This window comes from Poecilia mexicana, unplaced genomic scaffold (assembly GCF_051168715.1).
Source record: "Poecilia mexicana isolate PSO_F unplaced genomic scaffold, ASM5116871v1 scaffold_15, whole genome shotgun sequence".
Taxonomy (NCBI): domain Eukaryota; kingdom Metazoa; phylum Chordata; class Actinopteri; order Cyprinodontiformes; family Poeciliidae; genus Poecilia; species Poecilia mexicana.
In genome coordinates this window covers 27,850,551-27,866,397 of record NW_028263384.1, presented here as the reverse complement: position 1 = coordinate 27,866,397, position 15,847 = coordinate 27,850,551, and the positions used below count along the sequence as shown (strand labels likewise).

The following is a 15,847-nucleotide window of genomic DNA, read 5'->3' as shown; positions in this document are numbered from 1 at the left end:
ATTCTTTCAGCAAACTGCCTTTTTATGAGTTTATATTCCAGTTAACAATTAATCGGTTACTAAATTAGTTGATGATTAATCGATTCATCACGATTAATTGTGTCAGGCTAATTAAAGTCTAAAAAGGTTTTGTGTAAAAGTAAAATACGGTTGAAATCTGACGAAATCCAGTGATTATTTTAAATTTACCAGCTTAAACACAGATATTCTGTGGAAAATGTTCCTCACAACAGAAACTTCAGAGAACTGGCCACGATTTGGTTTTGCTGTGAGCTACTTTTGTAACATCATTATGTATTTTCTGTCGTAATCATTTCTTAATTGTTTATTTGCTGTTATTTTGTCGTTTTAGTTTATATTTTGTGTTTAAGTCAATAGAGGAGTTCTGGGTAGAACATATTAATAGACAAAGAATTTAATTTTTATCTTAAATGTAAAATGTATATATTTTTGTACAGTTTTGTCAGGAAATTAAATTTGAGTCTTTATACTCCAGTTAGCGATTAATCAATCACTAAATTAGATGATTATTTGAATAATCGATTAATCCGATTAATCGTTTCAGCCGTACATGCACCTACCTTGTGTATGTGTTAGTTTATTGCAACATTTGCAACTATAACTGATTTCATAAGTAAAATAATGACAAAATCTGAAGACGTTTCTCAATAAATGTTGTAAATTTTGCAGCATTATTACAGTATCTGTCTCTCTGGTGTATCGCAGAGCTGCAATAACACCAGGAATGTGCTCATTACCTGAGGATGGACGTGTGCAATAAAACCTGCCAAGGCCGATTCTTTCACACTAATATGGCAGCATGTTGCATCATTCCTCTGATGTGCTTTCAGAGCGCTGAGAAGCGTTTCGTATCGCAGCCATTTGGGGTCAGTGTTGTCCTCCGCGGCCCCAGCACAAACAGATGGGTGATTGTCAAACATGCAAGTGGGAGAGAGATTGGTGGAGGGAGCAGAAAAACAAGAAAATTGATGAAATAACGAAGGACATCAGAGCCTGACAGGAAGCGTCGGAGAGGAAGGGAGTGGGTGGGCGCTTTTATAACCGCACAGGCCGATCCTTTTCGCTGCATGTACAGTCAGATGATGAAGTCTGTTCCCAGTCTGCCTGGATGCACAGTCACACACTCGGAGACACGCACACACACATTTTACACCTCCTCGGTGGAGACACTTGACTGCTTTGACCCATTTAAGAGCTCTTTGCCGGGCTCGGCCAATCATGTCGCTCGCTGCGCCAGGAATCCCCCATTGCCCCGGTAACCGTGAGGTCACGCTGGTAGAGCAGGCAGCGGTTGTCGCGTCAACCCGTTGTTACGGTTCTGCAAAAAATAAAAGATGTTGAGTCAGAGGGAAGCAGGGACAGTGACATAACTGAGTCCGTAGTCGATGTCTGACTTGAAATGTTTCATTTCATGACTTGCTTCACTTTTAAGGTCATAAATTAACCTAAATTTAAAAAAAAAACATGAAATTTAGAACAAAAATCATAAAGAAGACAAGATATGCCTTATCTTTTCTGCTGCATCAGGGTTTGACACCATAAACTCTTTAGATCACATTCATCAAACTGAAGGCCCGGGGGCCAAATGTGGCCCGCCGTAGCTGTTTATCTGGCCCTCTAGACTCCACATGCTAAAGCTAAATTAGGTCAACCAGTCCCTCCAGTTTTCTGTGATTCTGTGGAAATTCACATTAAAGTCAACAGATCACAGCATTTTTCATGGATACCTGCAAGTTTATTGCAAAAACTGTTTATGTGATGCCAACTCTCTCCTGTAGGAGGCAGTATTTCTAACTTTTACAACACTGCTGCCTCAGCTTTATTGGATGTCTTTTTTGTGATCAATATGCGTAACGTCGTACTTCAGTGCAAATATCTCAAAATTCCTTGCAAATATTTCAAAATCAGTGATTTTGATTGCAAAAAATTCCCAAACAACAATCGTAAAATCCTGGAGGGACGAACAACGTGAAGCATGTTCAATATTATTTAATTTTAAGACGTATTTGTTAATGCAGACAGCTATATTGACATTTAACTGTTTAATAACGAGTTTTATTAATATAGTCATGATCTTGATTTGGTCCGAGACTACTGTGAGTTTAACAGCTCAGCTGCTTAATGCAAATCACCAGTCAGCTCATTGCATTTACAATTAGATGTATGAAGGACAATTTGTTGAAGTTCAAACTTGGCATCAGTGCAGAGAGGAAATTTACTTTGATTTATAGAGAAGGATTGAAGGGAGAAGAGTCGACCAAAATGGCCGCTGTCTTTTCACACAAGGGATGTTCAATCAAATACGTTTAATCTTTTTTTATTGCAGTATATCTATAAATGTAAACCAGACATATATATTGGTATATGTTTAACAAAAAATATACCAACCGTCATTATCTGACAGGTTATAACCTGCACACCTGCAGGAGCAGCAGAATTACCGTTCCTGAAGATTTCCACAAATATTTAACAGAGTGTTTTGTTTCTTAGTCATATCATGCAATGTATTTTACTGGGGATAGACCAGCACAAAGTGCACATTATTGTCAAGTAGATGCAGATAAGACATTTAAATTTTTGACAATGTGGCTCTAACATGTAAATAAGTAACATCTGCTGTAGAAAACTATTTGTTTTTCTCCTCATCATTTTAGTTTCATAAGTCAGTGACACGGTTAGTGCTATAATACCGGTTCATTGCTTAATCTCAGTGTAAAAGCATCTGTTCTGTAAATACCAAGGATCCCAGCAGAAGGTCAGGGAGAAATATATTGAGAAGACGTAATACTCACCCTGAATACACTGTGAAACATGGTGGTGATACCATTATGCTGTGGGAATGGTTTTCTTCAGCACAGACGGGAAACACGATCAGAGTCGATGGGAAAAGGGTGTGAAATACAAGACGATCCCAGAATAAAACTGCTTAAAACCTGAACAGAGGCTCAGTTAAGGTCAGGGAGTTTCCACACCTGATAGTTCAGTAGATTCGGTTCGATTGGAGCCCAAATTCCAACGTCTGTTACATTTTCAGCTGCTGTGGTTTGCTTTCACACCACATTGTGTCAAATGATCCACACAAATTGAAAAACGTGTTCCCCTCCTCGCCTGTGGTGGCGCTGCGCCAAGAACCACTGAACTTGGCGACACAAAAACTTCTGAAGACACTGAGTGCAAGTTCCTTCCTCATGAAAAGAAACAAAAACTGAGTGGCGTCTTTTTTTCACAGTTGTAGGATTTATCTTTTGTCTTTGGTAAAAGACCATGAACCATTTCTCTCGCTAGCGTTAGACTAGCGCGTTTGTCTTGGTTGTAATTTCCCAGAATGCCTTGCGTTGTAGTCCACTTCCTGCTTTTGTAGCGGTTTCCTGATAATCTGTGAGAAATGTGTCTCCTCTTCCTTCTCCCAGTGCTAACAAGAAACAACCAATCAGATGCAGGAGGTGGGTCTTAGTGCTGTCAATCACAATCTTGTGGCGCTGCTCATCCCCTCTGTCCGCACTCTTTACTCTCTGCTGCCGCTGCAGCTTTTCCCTATCAACAGATCCTATTGCAAATGCTAATTATAGTTAAAAAGGTTTTCCTGTGACAGTAATATATTTCTTCACCATTAGCCCATTTAACAGCGACAACATGAGGTTGATTGACAGCATTAAGACCCGCCTCCTGACTGATTGGCTGTTGTTGGTCAGGCATTTCTTCAGACGATAATTATACCTCAGAGAGGAAGTGGAGGAGAGTTGTCTCATCATGACATGGAGACAGTTTTATCAAATATGTAAAAACAATATATTTTATAAAAACTGCATACAGCAGCTTTAAAGTTCTGCAGAGAATCAATGTCAGGCCTTGAAAACTGATCTTCTCAGACAGTGTTCAGCCTAAATAAAAAACCAGTGCACTGTTTAAATTAGAATGATGAAACACGGAGCATCTATTCAGTAAAGCTTTTTTTGATTTCATACTCAAACCTCACCGCTGCAGCCCGCTGAGCCGAGGCCCGGCTGCAGAGCTCAAAGTCAGAATACAAGACTCCCGACAGAGACGGAGGGAGACGATGAAAGGAGGTGTTTTCTCAGCAGGAGGCCCATAGAATATCATCGGCTCTGGATGTGTGAGAGATCAAAGCTGGCTCTGACTGGTGTGCGTTTCATATGTGCATGCTTGCACTTGTGTGGGTGCGAGTGCGCGAACATTTGTCCATTCTTGCACATGCATGTTGTGTGTGTGTGTGTGTGTGTGTTTTTGTGTTGAATGTGTGCACATGGATGTGTGTGACTCTTGTTAGCCACTGGCTCTCTGCACCACAGTGAACTGTCAGCTCGCTGTAGCATACCAAATTTCTGCTTCCTCGTTTTCTCCCACATCCTCAACCCCCGGCTTCTGCCTTCTTCTGTATCCGCTGCGTCCAATCGCTCTCCGGTCTTTTTTTTTTCTCACCCTCCTTGCACACACTTTATCTCTCTCTCTCTCTTAATTTCTTCCTTTCTTTGAAATTAGAATCACAGAATAAACAAGCATTCATTTGAGTGAGTGTCACAGTTTATACTAAAGATCCAGCTTTCATTTTAGGTGTTGCATGGCTTACTGTACGTCAGGTTGCAATCTGAAAGCATATCTGCACAGGCTAGTGTGTGTGTGTGTGCGCGCACGCGTGTGTGTGTGTGTTATATATGCACGTGTGCGTTCTTGTGCGTGTGCATATATTTACGCTTGTCGTACATCTGCAGTTTTATGTTCACGCCTCATGTGCTTCCAGAGACTACGCTCTCTGATCTGTGGGAGTGCGGAATGAGTAATATAGTAGATGTACTACTTTTTTTTTCCAGGAGGGAACATCATTAGCTATTTTTATGTGTGGAGTTTACGCTGGCACTCACCACTCTCAGCACTCCGACGCCGAGCGTTTACTCAGAGCTGCGCCGCTCTGCACACGACCGGCTCCGTCCCAGAAGGCAGGAAAATGACAGGCTGTGTAATCCGCTGTGTAGTTTCAAGTGTTGTAATCTTGGTGAAATCTATCTTTTCTGATGCTGCCTTGGAAAACACAGATTGTACTGAGGCACAGAAGAGCAAGGTGGAATCGTTTCTACCCTATTATCAGTCATCTCATAGAAAATAGAGGATTTTCTGAATAAATCCATCAGTTGGTTCTTCCAGCTTATTCTTGCAGGGTCACAAGTTGCCAGTTCACCTCAGGGCAACAGAGAGATGCAACAACCATGCACACACACTCACACACCTAAGGACAGTTTGTAGAAAGCAATTAACCCATCACATGTGAAAGAGAGAACAAACAGGCTGGGATTCAAACCCACAACCTTCTTGCTGCAAGGCAGCAGTGCTGCAAACTGTGCTGCCCGTTTTGTTTATTTCAAACAACTTGTAGTTCTGAATGTTTGTAAATCAGGCCTTCCTGCTAAATATAGCAAAATATTTAGTTTGCAGCTAATTATTTAATTAGCAAGCATTTGGTTAGCTAGTTAAACATTTTATTTTTAGCTATGTATCTTGTTAGCAAGCTAGCAAGTTTTGCTAGTAGCTACACTTTGAATTAGCAAGCTGAATGTTTAGTTTGTAGCTATAAATTCAGCTAGCAAGCAAGCATTTGTTTGGCAAGCTAAATATTTAGTTTGTAGTTATCAATTTTGCTTGCAAGTTAAATATTTTGCTTGTGGCTAAATATTTAATTAGAAAGCTAAATGTTTGGATTGTGCTCAACACTGTGACATTTATGAATGATTAACATGGTGAAAATAAAACTTTGCCAAATGATTACTTTTTTTCTTTTATGACAGGCTAAATAACCCAAATAATTGCTGTTATTTTTTGTCAGTGTAAGTTTATAACTGTCACTTCACATAAATCAAACACACTAATGGTTGCATATTAAATGAAAGAACGTGTAGTTGTAGTTAGGTTGTAGTTTTTGACCCGGTTTAAGCTTTGAACTCATTCACCAAATTCCTGCTGTTGAAATCCATTGAGAAAGAACAGTTCAGTTCAGATACATCATTAAATAACTCAAGCATAAGCTAAACTCTTGGTATTTCTTTTTTTACCAACTAATACTAATCTAAGCTTAGAAGGATTTCTCATGTCGTACACCGAGGCGACAAAGAGAGAACCGGTTTTATTGTGCAGAGGAAATGCGGCAGCATCCGCAGCTCCTGTCACCTGGATGAGCCGCCGCCATGCTGCTCAAAGCTCCGTCACACCGACACCCACCATCACACAGACGCCCGCTCCGGTGAACTCCTGCTGGCAGCCGTATCCTTAACACAGCCTCCCTCTGCACCACTTGTCATCTGTGTGCCAGTAAATCCAGCCTCCTTCCTCCCACACACACCATCACACACACTCTGTACACCTCTTCTGCACAGAAATCCCTCCATCTTTTAATCCCGTTTTTATTTCGTCTTTTCACCAGTTGGTACCAAAACCAGTTTCTCCATCATTGATCCCCATCCTTCAGTCTTATGGGTGATTAATGTCCATGACGGACTGCGTCCTCTGAGATCCCCTTCTGGCAACACACGCACTCAGAGAAGTTCACATCAGAGACTCCCGCATCACTTAACCAGTTGTCTTCAGCTAAAAGGGCGAAGCGGAAACACTCTGCTGCTTCTCAGCACACACACACACACACACACACACACACACACACACACACACACACACACACACACACACACACACACAGAAACCCTTTCAGAGCTCATTGCTGACCAGCTTTCTCTTCCATTTGGCTTCATTGATCCAGATATCGGCGATAATTCAGAAGCTCTTAATGCGACCGGAGTTTTTCTTTGCCGTTCATGAGATAACGATCCTCATTTCTTGGAAATCTATCTGCGTCGCCCTCTGGTTGTTTTCAAATCATTTTACTGTTTAATTTGCCAACAATAGTAAAAGCAGCCGTTGCTGCTGGTACAAAACCTCGTAAAAGTAATCGCACCCTTTAAACGTTTTCACGTTTTCTCAAGATCACAAACTCTACAGCTGCAGCGCGACTTTTATTTAAAAAAATGTTTGGTGCACATATGTTAAAATTGTCACTATATCATGATGCATTTTAAAAATATATACAAAAAACATTTTTAAAAATAAATTTAAATTCCCTGCTGTTTGTATTTTCCTTTGAACTTTGACCTTGCCAAAGAAAAATATTTGTGTAGGTCTGTTTTATTTTTTTTATTATTATTATTATTTTTTGCAACCACAGTGTTTGATTTTTATTTGGTTCATTATTGCTAATTATTTAACTTATAACAAGTCAAAACCGTGAAATAATCCGCTAATGGAACAAGTAACTATTTCCCAATTTTAACAAATTATTTACGTAAAACAAGCCTCTACGTCTTCCTGAAAAGTTACTTGTAAGTTAGTTTTGTTTCATTTCAAGCGTCTAGAGAAACTAGACCAAAACACTTGGTAAGACTTTGTGTTTTTGCAGTGTGAGGGACACAATGAAACCTAAAAACACCAGTTTGAATTCAAACTAACTGAGATGCTTGTTGCGGTTTAGTTTGCTGCTGACGAAGGTGAAGCTGGAAGAGGCCATGCTGGGACCCGCTGCAGCCCTGCAGACCTGCGAGGAGATGCTGCAGCGCTGGCAGAGCCAGTATGACGTCAGCCGCTCCAGGTAAACCTGCAGATATGAGCCGCCGCTGCTGCTTTGCTTATCACACGACAGTCTGGTGTTTTAGTGCAGAGAGGAAAGCGAAGCGTCTCAGTTTGGACCCAGACATAATGGCTGCTGTCACTGCTGCCTTGTTTAGTTTTATTGAATTACAACTTTAATTGTTGTTCCTGAGGATTTCCCACTCTGCGCTGATATTAGATCATCAGTGTTACTTTGCTGCCCACTCTGTGATTCACTTGATATGATGATGAATCATTTTTCAGAGGTGTCACTTTCTATCTATTCATCATTTGAAGACTTTAATAGTTCAACACACGTGCAGTACGTAATGTTATATAACACTTAAAGCAGAACTGCTGAAGTCTTTTTCACTTTTTGTTGAATGTTTGGCTACAATTAGTAGCTGGCTGCTTCATGATGGATCTCATTTTAATTCAGATTTGTTCGTTACATTTGGCAGTGAGACGGACGACAGCAGCAGCATACCGATGGCTGAGAGGTCAGAGGTCAGCCCTGTTGTCAGCAAGCCCTCCTTCCACCTCAACCTCCCGGACTTCCAGGACGCCTCCACTGGTCTGCTTTCTTCATTCAAAACCTGATTTGTACATTTATTTATCGTTTAAATGAGTCCAACAGCAGAATTATCCCACTGCTGACTAAATGATTATGATTGCCTCCTGAATGGTTAGGAGCCTTTTTATTGTACTTTTTATTCTTTTATTGTATTCATTTTCTTTTTTATGCAATTTGGACTTTGAGTCTGTAATAAAATCTATCAGTCTATTTAAAATCCTGGATTTTACAGGATTTCCACGTCTAAACCGTTTTAGATTAAAACTCTGTTTAAATAAAAGTGATGAATCCGACCTCTGACCCGTATTTCAGTCAGGATCAAACAGGAAATCCATCAAAATCAGAAGATCTGCTGGCATTTTTCTATCCGACTTTATGAACAAGCGTATCCCGTTGTGAATGCTCAGGCTAGGCACATTTAGCAGAAAGTACATGCGATTGACTGACAGCGCTAAGCCCCGCCTCCTGACTCTGATTGGTTGTTTATGGTTGGGAGCGATCCATTTCTTCAGGCGCCAATAAAAGCTCAAAGGAGGTGGAGGAGATCTTATTTTTCACAAATATATTTGTAAAAGTTTTATACTGCAGCTTTAATGATAAAATTTGTTCAATCGAGTGAATAAAGTGACATTTTGTGAAAGACCCAACCTCTAACTGTCCTGCAGTTGCAACCAGCAGTGGATGGGTTAGTCTGTGTTAAAGCTTCGCCTCATAACCGACCGTTTAAAGCTTCCTCTCCTCCTCTCCTAGGATCCCTCAGCCCTCCGTCGGTGGCGGTGTCCCGTCTGGAGGCGGCGCTGTCGGAGGTATCGGACCTGAGCTCCACCCGGCGCCAGGGCCCCACGTACATCTGGGCCACTCTGGAGCGCATCTGGCTGCAGGCTGGTAGGACTTCACAGCACGTGACCCGGAGCCACGTTTTCAGGCCCCTTCGCTCTGGGATTTCCTGGAAAATTTGATTTTCAAACTTCCCAGAACGAAATGCGCCATCCCACCCAAACACCATTCAGAGCTCAACTCCTGGTGAGCCGAACGTTAAAAATAAACGGACTAATAAGAGTTTATTTAAATGCCAACTCCCTGCAATTAGATTATACTTTTTTCCCTGTAACCGTGGTAACCGTAATAAAATTATGATGTCAGAGAGTTAAATACAGCTAGTTTCAAATGAATAAGAATCAAGAAATCGTAGTAATTTCAAAAAGTGAAACTCCTGTTTTATGTAAATTCATGTGCACTGCAAAAACACAAAATCCTACCAAGTATTTTTTAGTTTCTGTTGCTAAGTAGACGTCAGCTGATCAAATTAAAGAGAAAGCAAAATGTGTAATTTGTTCAAAGATAATTAATATTTCCCATTCCATTTCTAATATAAAAATAAAGTCTCAATGTGCATCGGCCACCTGTTCCCGCGGGCCGCACGCAAACGGCCCACGGGCCGCACTTTGGACACCCCTGTGTTAAACAGTGGTGCCTTGGACAATGGCTCTTTCATGGAATTGCTTTCTGAATTAAACAGATAGACTTCGCTGTGTGGTGCAGCTGCACTGAAAAAAGGCCATCAGATGCAAAACTAAACGATTCTAGTAATCCTATTAACTCATAAGATCATTTATATCATTACTGTGTTGCATAATGTTGAACATAAACTAGATTACGCCTCGTTCTGGATGCAGGATTTCTCCTCCCCTAGACGCTCTCTGGCTTTTCTCAAAAAACAAACAAGTCGTCTGAGTGAATTTTTGATGCTGCAGTGCGCACAGCAACAAAAAAAAAGTGTGCTCACGTTGCATCAAGTGCATAAACAATGTCCTACTCCCCTGAGAGGCTGAAATTAAATTGAGCATATAAACAGGTCAGTAAGTTGTGTAAGACTCTGAGGCTGCACAGCTTTCACTGCTACGGCTGCACAGTTTGCTTTTCATCTGCCTGAAAAAGAAACTCTGAATGGTTTCAGACAGAAACAAGGTTTTCTAGGCCCCAACACAAAGACATCGTCCATTTCTGGTGTCATCTTTGTTGGGAATACATGAATATATCAAAATATAATCAAATAGAGAGAATTTTATGAGAAGGAAGCATTTGGAGGTTCACCAGAGTAGCCAAAAAAGTAAATATAGCTGTAACTTCATATTTCTACTTAAATAAAAGTAAAAAGAAGCCATCCACGAAATTACTCAAAAGTTTACTCAAGTACTGAGTAACTGACCAAATTATCGATAATTTAATATTTAAAAATTACATCATCAGATAAGAACAGTTAAAATATAAAGTGGAAATTGTGACATTTTAAGGACCAGAATGACAATAATTTATAAAAGTAACAAAAAAATGATCAAAATCAGGTAAAAGAAAATTTTTCCAAATCAATTTTTATCAATAATAAACTGATTAAACTTTAACAGAAACTGCAGATGTGAGTCTGTCTGGTGAATTTCTGGTTAAAACATGTTTGTTTTTCAATCAGTGGGTAGAAAATCCAGAAGTTTACTAAAATAAAAGTAGAAATACTTCATAATACAATTACTCAAGTAAAAATCAAACATGCAAATACTCTGAAAAGTACTTTTTATTTTTATTTTTTTCAAAAAATGTTACTGAAGTAATGTAGTTTCTACCAACTCTGGTTATACTGAAGATTCTTCTTATTGTGTCGTCTGACGATTTTACATTCAGATCAAATGGTCTCCATATGAGACACATCAGGAAGAAAAATGCTTATGCAAGCACTGATCTGGTAGCTTTTTTAACTTAAAGAGCTCAGGTGAGGAGCGGGAAAATACCTTATGTAACCGGATCCAAATCACCCTGACGTTATGCACCGGAACCCTGAGGCTGGGAGCAGACATCCCACAGAGCTAGCATGCATTAAGTGTTTCCCATCTGTGCATCTGTGAGGCACAGGTAAACAAACAAAGCATACACACACACACACACACACACACACACACACACACACGGCAGACGACGCTGTCAGTGTTTACTCCACTCAGCTTCCACATCAGGTTCCTCTGGGTCTGGGCCGATGATGTCCAGTGTCTGAACCGCCTGGCAGCTCGTTGGCCGGCGGGTCCGCTGCAGGACGCCTCGTCGGCCATCTTGGAGAGGGAAGAGCCTGTGGTCAGTCCGCTGGGTTTGTGTGTCTGGGGTTTGTTTGAGGGCAGGGAGGCCCTTCATATGGGATGGCCATATTTAGGCAGGAGCTCCGTTCGCTGCACTCGGCCTCCGTTTCCTTCCTCAACCAAACAGTTTGTCGAGTTTCTGAGGTTTGATTCTCTGATCTGCTGGTTTGTCTCTAAGGAGACAAAACAGACAAATTTACTAATGGAGTTTCTTCTTCTTCTCTTCTCTCCCTCCATCATCAACTTACAGCAGGAACCATCCATCCATCCATCCATCCATCCATCCGTCCATTATCCATCCATCATCCATCCATCCATCCATCCGTCCATCCGTCCATTATCTATCCATCATTCATCCGTCCATCCATCCATCCATCCATCCATCCATCCATCCATCCATCCATCCATCCATCCATCCATCCATTATCCATCCATCATCCATCCGTCCATCCGTCTATTATCCATCCATTAATCCACCCATCCATTATCCATCCATCCATCCATCCATCCATCCGTCCATCCGTCCATTATCCATCCATTAATCCACCCATCTATTATCCATCCATCCATCCATCCATCCATCCATCCGTCCATCCGTCCATTATCCATCCATCATCCATCCGTCCATCATCCATCCATCCATCCATCCATGCATCCATCCATCCGTCCATCATCCATCCATCCATCCATCCATCCATCCATTATCCATCCATCCATCCATCCATCATCCATCCATCCATCCGTCCATCATCCATCCATCCGTCCATCATCCATCCATCCATCCATCCATCCGTCCATCATCCATCCATCCATCCATCCATCCATCCATCCATCCATCCATCCATCATCTCTCTAATCATCCATCCATTCATCCGTCCATCCATTCATCCACCCATTCATTCGTCCATCCATCCATCCATCCATCCATCCATTATCCATCCATCCATCCATCCATCCATCCATCCATCATCTCTCTAATCATCCATCCATTCATCCGTCCATCCATTCATCCACCCATTCATTCGTCCATCCATCCATCCATCCATCCATCCTTCCAGTATTTTTTAGCATCATTTCAAGAATTTAAACTGAACTTTTGTTTCGACTCTTTAAAGTTTGTCTTAGAAACAATGGAATCTCTCTCTCTTTCTCTCTCTCTCTTTCTCCTTCTCTCTCTCTCTTTGTCCCCCTCCTCATCTCTCTATCCTCGCTCCGTTTTGTTCTGACCCGTCTCCCTCGGTCTCCCGTCCCTCCTCTCTCTCTCCTCCTGTAGGGGAGCTGTTCATGGCGGACGGCCGGCTCAAGGAGGCCCAGTTCTGCATCGCGGAGGCCAGCTCTCTGTCCCCCAACTCCCACTCGGTTCTCCTGCAGCGGGGCCGCCTGGCCGAGCTCCGGGGCCAGCTGGACGAAGCCAAGGCGCTGTACGATGAGGCCCTGGCCATCCATCCCACTGGAGAGCGCATACTGGTGCAAATGGTGAGTGACTGGAGAGGATTTAAGAGGCTTTGAAACTGAATTAAAACTTACATAACGCTGCTCTGCTCTGTGTCTTGTGCATAAACACAGTATTGAGTGAACATGAAGAGTTACTCAGGCGATGCATAAATACACTAATAGATTGAGTGTTTTATTCAAGGCTATTAAATTAACTCTGACATGTTGTGCTAACAGTGTAAGCAGAGGTGGGTAGAAATTATACCCGACTAAGACTAGCACAGCCTCAACATATTTTTACTCAAGTGAAAGTAAAAAGTAGACGTTCAAGAAATTACTCGACTGATCAAATTATCAATTATTTAATATTTCAAAATTACATCATCAAATGAACCAAAATATAAAGTTTAGTGGAAATGTTGGTAATTTAAGGACCAAAACGACTATAATTCATATAAGTAACAAAAAATATCAGGCAAAAGAAAAAATTTTCCAAATCAGTTTAAAAAACGTTAACAGAAACTGCAGGTGTGTTTCTGGTGAATGTTTGGTTAAAACATGTTTGTTTTTCATTCAGTGGGTGGAAAATCCAGAAATTTTACTCAACTAAGAGTAGAAATACTTCATAATAAAATTAGTCAAAAAAAAGGTAGAAAGTACAGCGTAGTAAAAATATTCCTAAAAGTTGCTCAAGTAAATGTAGCTGAGTAAAAGTAACTAGTTACCAACTAATTAGTTACTAACAGACATCAGAAGTTTTTGTTAAAGTTTCATTAGTTTTTTATTGAAAGAAAGTGATTAGGAAAAATTTCTTTTGCCTGATTTTATTTTTTGTTATCTGAATTATTGTCATTTTCTTCCTTAAAACACCAAAATTTCCATTTAACTTTATATTTGGTTTGTCTGATTAGGTATTTTTTAAATATTAAATGATTGATAATTTGATCAGTTACTCAGTACCTGAGTAAACTTTTTACCAAATACTTTTTACTCTTACCGTAGTAAATTTTTACTACCCGCCCCTGCTGTCCACAGAGAACTGTTCTTGATTTTGGATGAGAAAGTTACCGAAAAAGAAGTAATAAATAATCTTTATCACCACTTTTATAATGACAGAACATGAACTGCGTGCCTCCTGCCCCTAAACTCCACTAACTGTAACCCACCAATGAAAGATGATGCTTGAAGTCAGTCCGTTTCCCTCCATGTTTCATCCCAGCTCTTATTTTCTCTCGTTCTCCACTTCCTCCCACTCAGTCTGTCTTCCAGATGATCCACTGGATTATCCACAGCTATTCTGACCTCTGAACTTCCTCTGTTGTCATGGTGAAGGGGTCTTAGACAGGGATATCCCTAAAAAAAATAAAAAGGCTGTCACAGACATCCACTGTTTCCGCTTTGGTTTCCATGGTTACAGTAGATGTACTGCTGCTTGATATTTTGACTCCAGCTCTTGCCATCTTGTGACCACATAAGGCTAATGGGTTTTGCTCCTACTGTGCTCTTTTGGATGGATTTGTGTGTGTGTGCGCGCGTGTGTGCGTGTGTGTGTGTGTGTGTGTGTGTGTGTGCGTGTGTGTGCGTGTGTGTGTGCAGTCCCAGAAATGGACGAAGGTTTGCGTCTCTTCCTTATTTGGCCTGTGGGAGAACCAATCCCAGCGGGTGAAAAGTTGAAGCAAAGCCAGCTGGCCGAGTCCCGCTCTGGGTCTCTTACAGGACAGATGTGCTCTCAGCGTGACGCTGCTGTGTGTGTGTGTGTGTGTGTGTGCGTGTGTGTGTGTGTGTGTGTGTGTGTGTGTGTGTGTGCGTGTGTGTGTGTGTGTGTGTGTGTGTGTTTGTGCATGCCAGTATTCCTCCATGGATTTGATGCATATGTGGACTTCTTGTGCCTTTTTTTTCTTCTCCTTTTTTTTGAGCGAACTAAATTTATGCAATTGAATTTGGGCACAAATTCATAATAAAAACACCAAAAGTTGAGAGAAAGAGCGACATTAGAGAGAGGAACACTGCAAAAACACAAAATCTTACCAAGTATTTTTGTCTAGTTTCTAGTGCAAATATCTTAAATTAAGTAATCTTAAATATATGTAGGAGCCTAAGTAAATAATTCCTTAGTATTGATGAAAACATTCTAGTTTCATTGGCAGATTATTTCACTTATAACATGGGAAAAATGTCTTGTTATAAGTAAATTTATCTGACAATGGAACAAGTATTTTTTTCAACAATATTAAGGAATTATTTCCTTAAAACAAGCTCCTACATGTTGCTGAAAAGATACTTTTCATTCAGTTTTGTCTTAATTAAAGTGTAATTATATATTTCCTAGAAATTGAGTAAAATTACTTGATAAGATTTGTTGTTTTTGCAGTGAAAACACTGTGTGGCTCATTTTATTTGAAGCCTGGCCATAGAATACAACCTCCAGTCTCTGCTCCTCGACGGCGGAGCCATTTATTTTTATTCTGGTTCTGCTGTGGACACATTGTGTGCCAGTGGCCCATTTATTCTGCTCCGCCTTAAGGGGAATTCTGATTATATTCTTGGTTGGTATTTTTACTCTTGAGCTATTATTCTGCAAAAGTACATACTGTACTGTGACTGACTGCTTTCAAGCTTTTTTATTGACTTGGCAACAAATGAAGGACGCGCTCCCTCAGGGAAATGACAGTAAGGTCCTCTTATTTTCATTCAGTCGTTCTGATTGTGAAATTTGTTGGATCTATGAAGCGGGAAGATGGCTGCCTTTGGCGTTTTATACTGGCCGATTAAAAGGTTTCTCAGTTATGTTAATATTTTTCACCCATTTTCACTTAAACAAACCTTAACAGTTTCTTTTCTTACCATGTGAGCTTTAAGCATTGGATCTGTTGACCTTTATTAGTTCATATTGGTCAGCTTAAAAGCATACGGTTTCATTCACACCAGCCCTGTTTAATCCACTTTAATCAAACTCTGTTTGCCTAAAAAGTCAGACTCTGGTCTGTCTAAAAGCCTCGGTCTCAGTTCAGTTAAAGTGAACTCTGGAACGGTTCGAATGCATATGTGAACG

General features: G+C 40.7%; 1 protein-coding gene and 1 pseudogene across 3 annotated transcripts in view; both read left to right on the top strand.

Moving 5' to 3' along the window:
* ttc7a (tetratricopeptide repeat domain 7A) overlaps positions 1–15,847 on the top strand; it is a 47,972-nt gene that overhangs the window by 23,346 nt on the left and 8,779 nt on the right. For all 3 annotated transcript variants that reach the window (XM_088013171.1, XM_088013172.1, XM_088013174.1), the window contains 4 exons: positions 7,550–7,666; positions 8,127–8,239; positions 8,990–9,124; positions 12,635–12,837. In XM_088013171.1, coding sequence (XP_087869297.1) covers positions 7,550–7,666; positions 8,127–8,239; positions 8,990–9,124; positions 12,635–12,837 — 568 coding nt within the window. The remainder of the gene's footprint in view (positions 1–7,549; positions 7,667–8,126; positions 8,240–8,989; positions 9,125–12,634; positions 12,838–15,847) is intronic.
* LOC148155383 (uncharacterized) lies at positions 9,628–12,429 on the top strand (annotated as a pseudogene).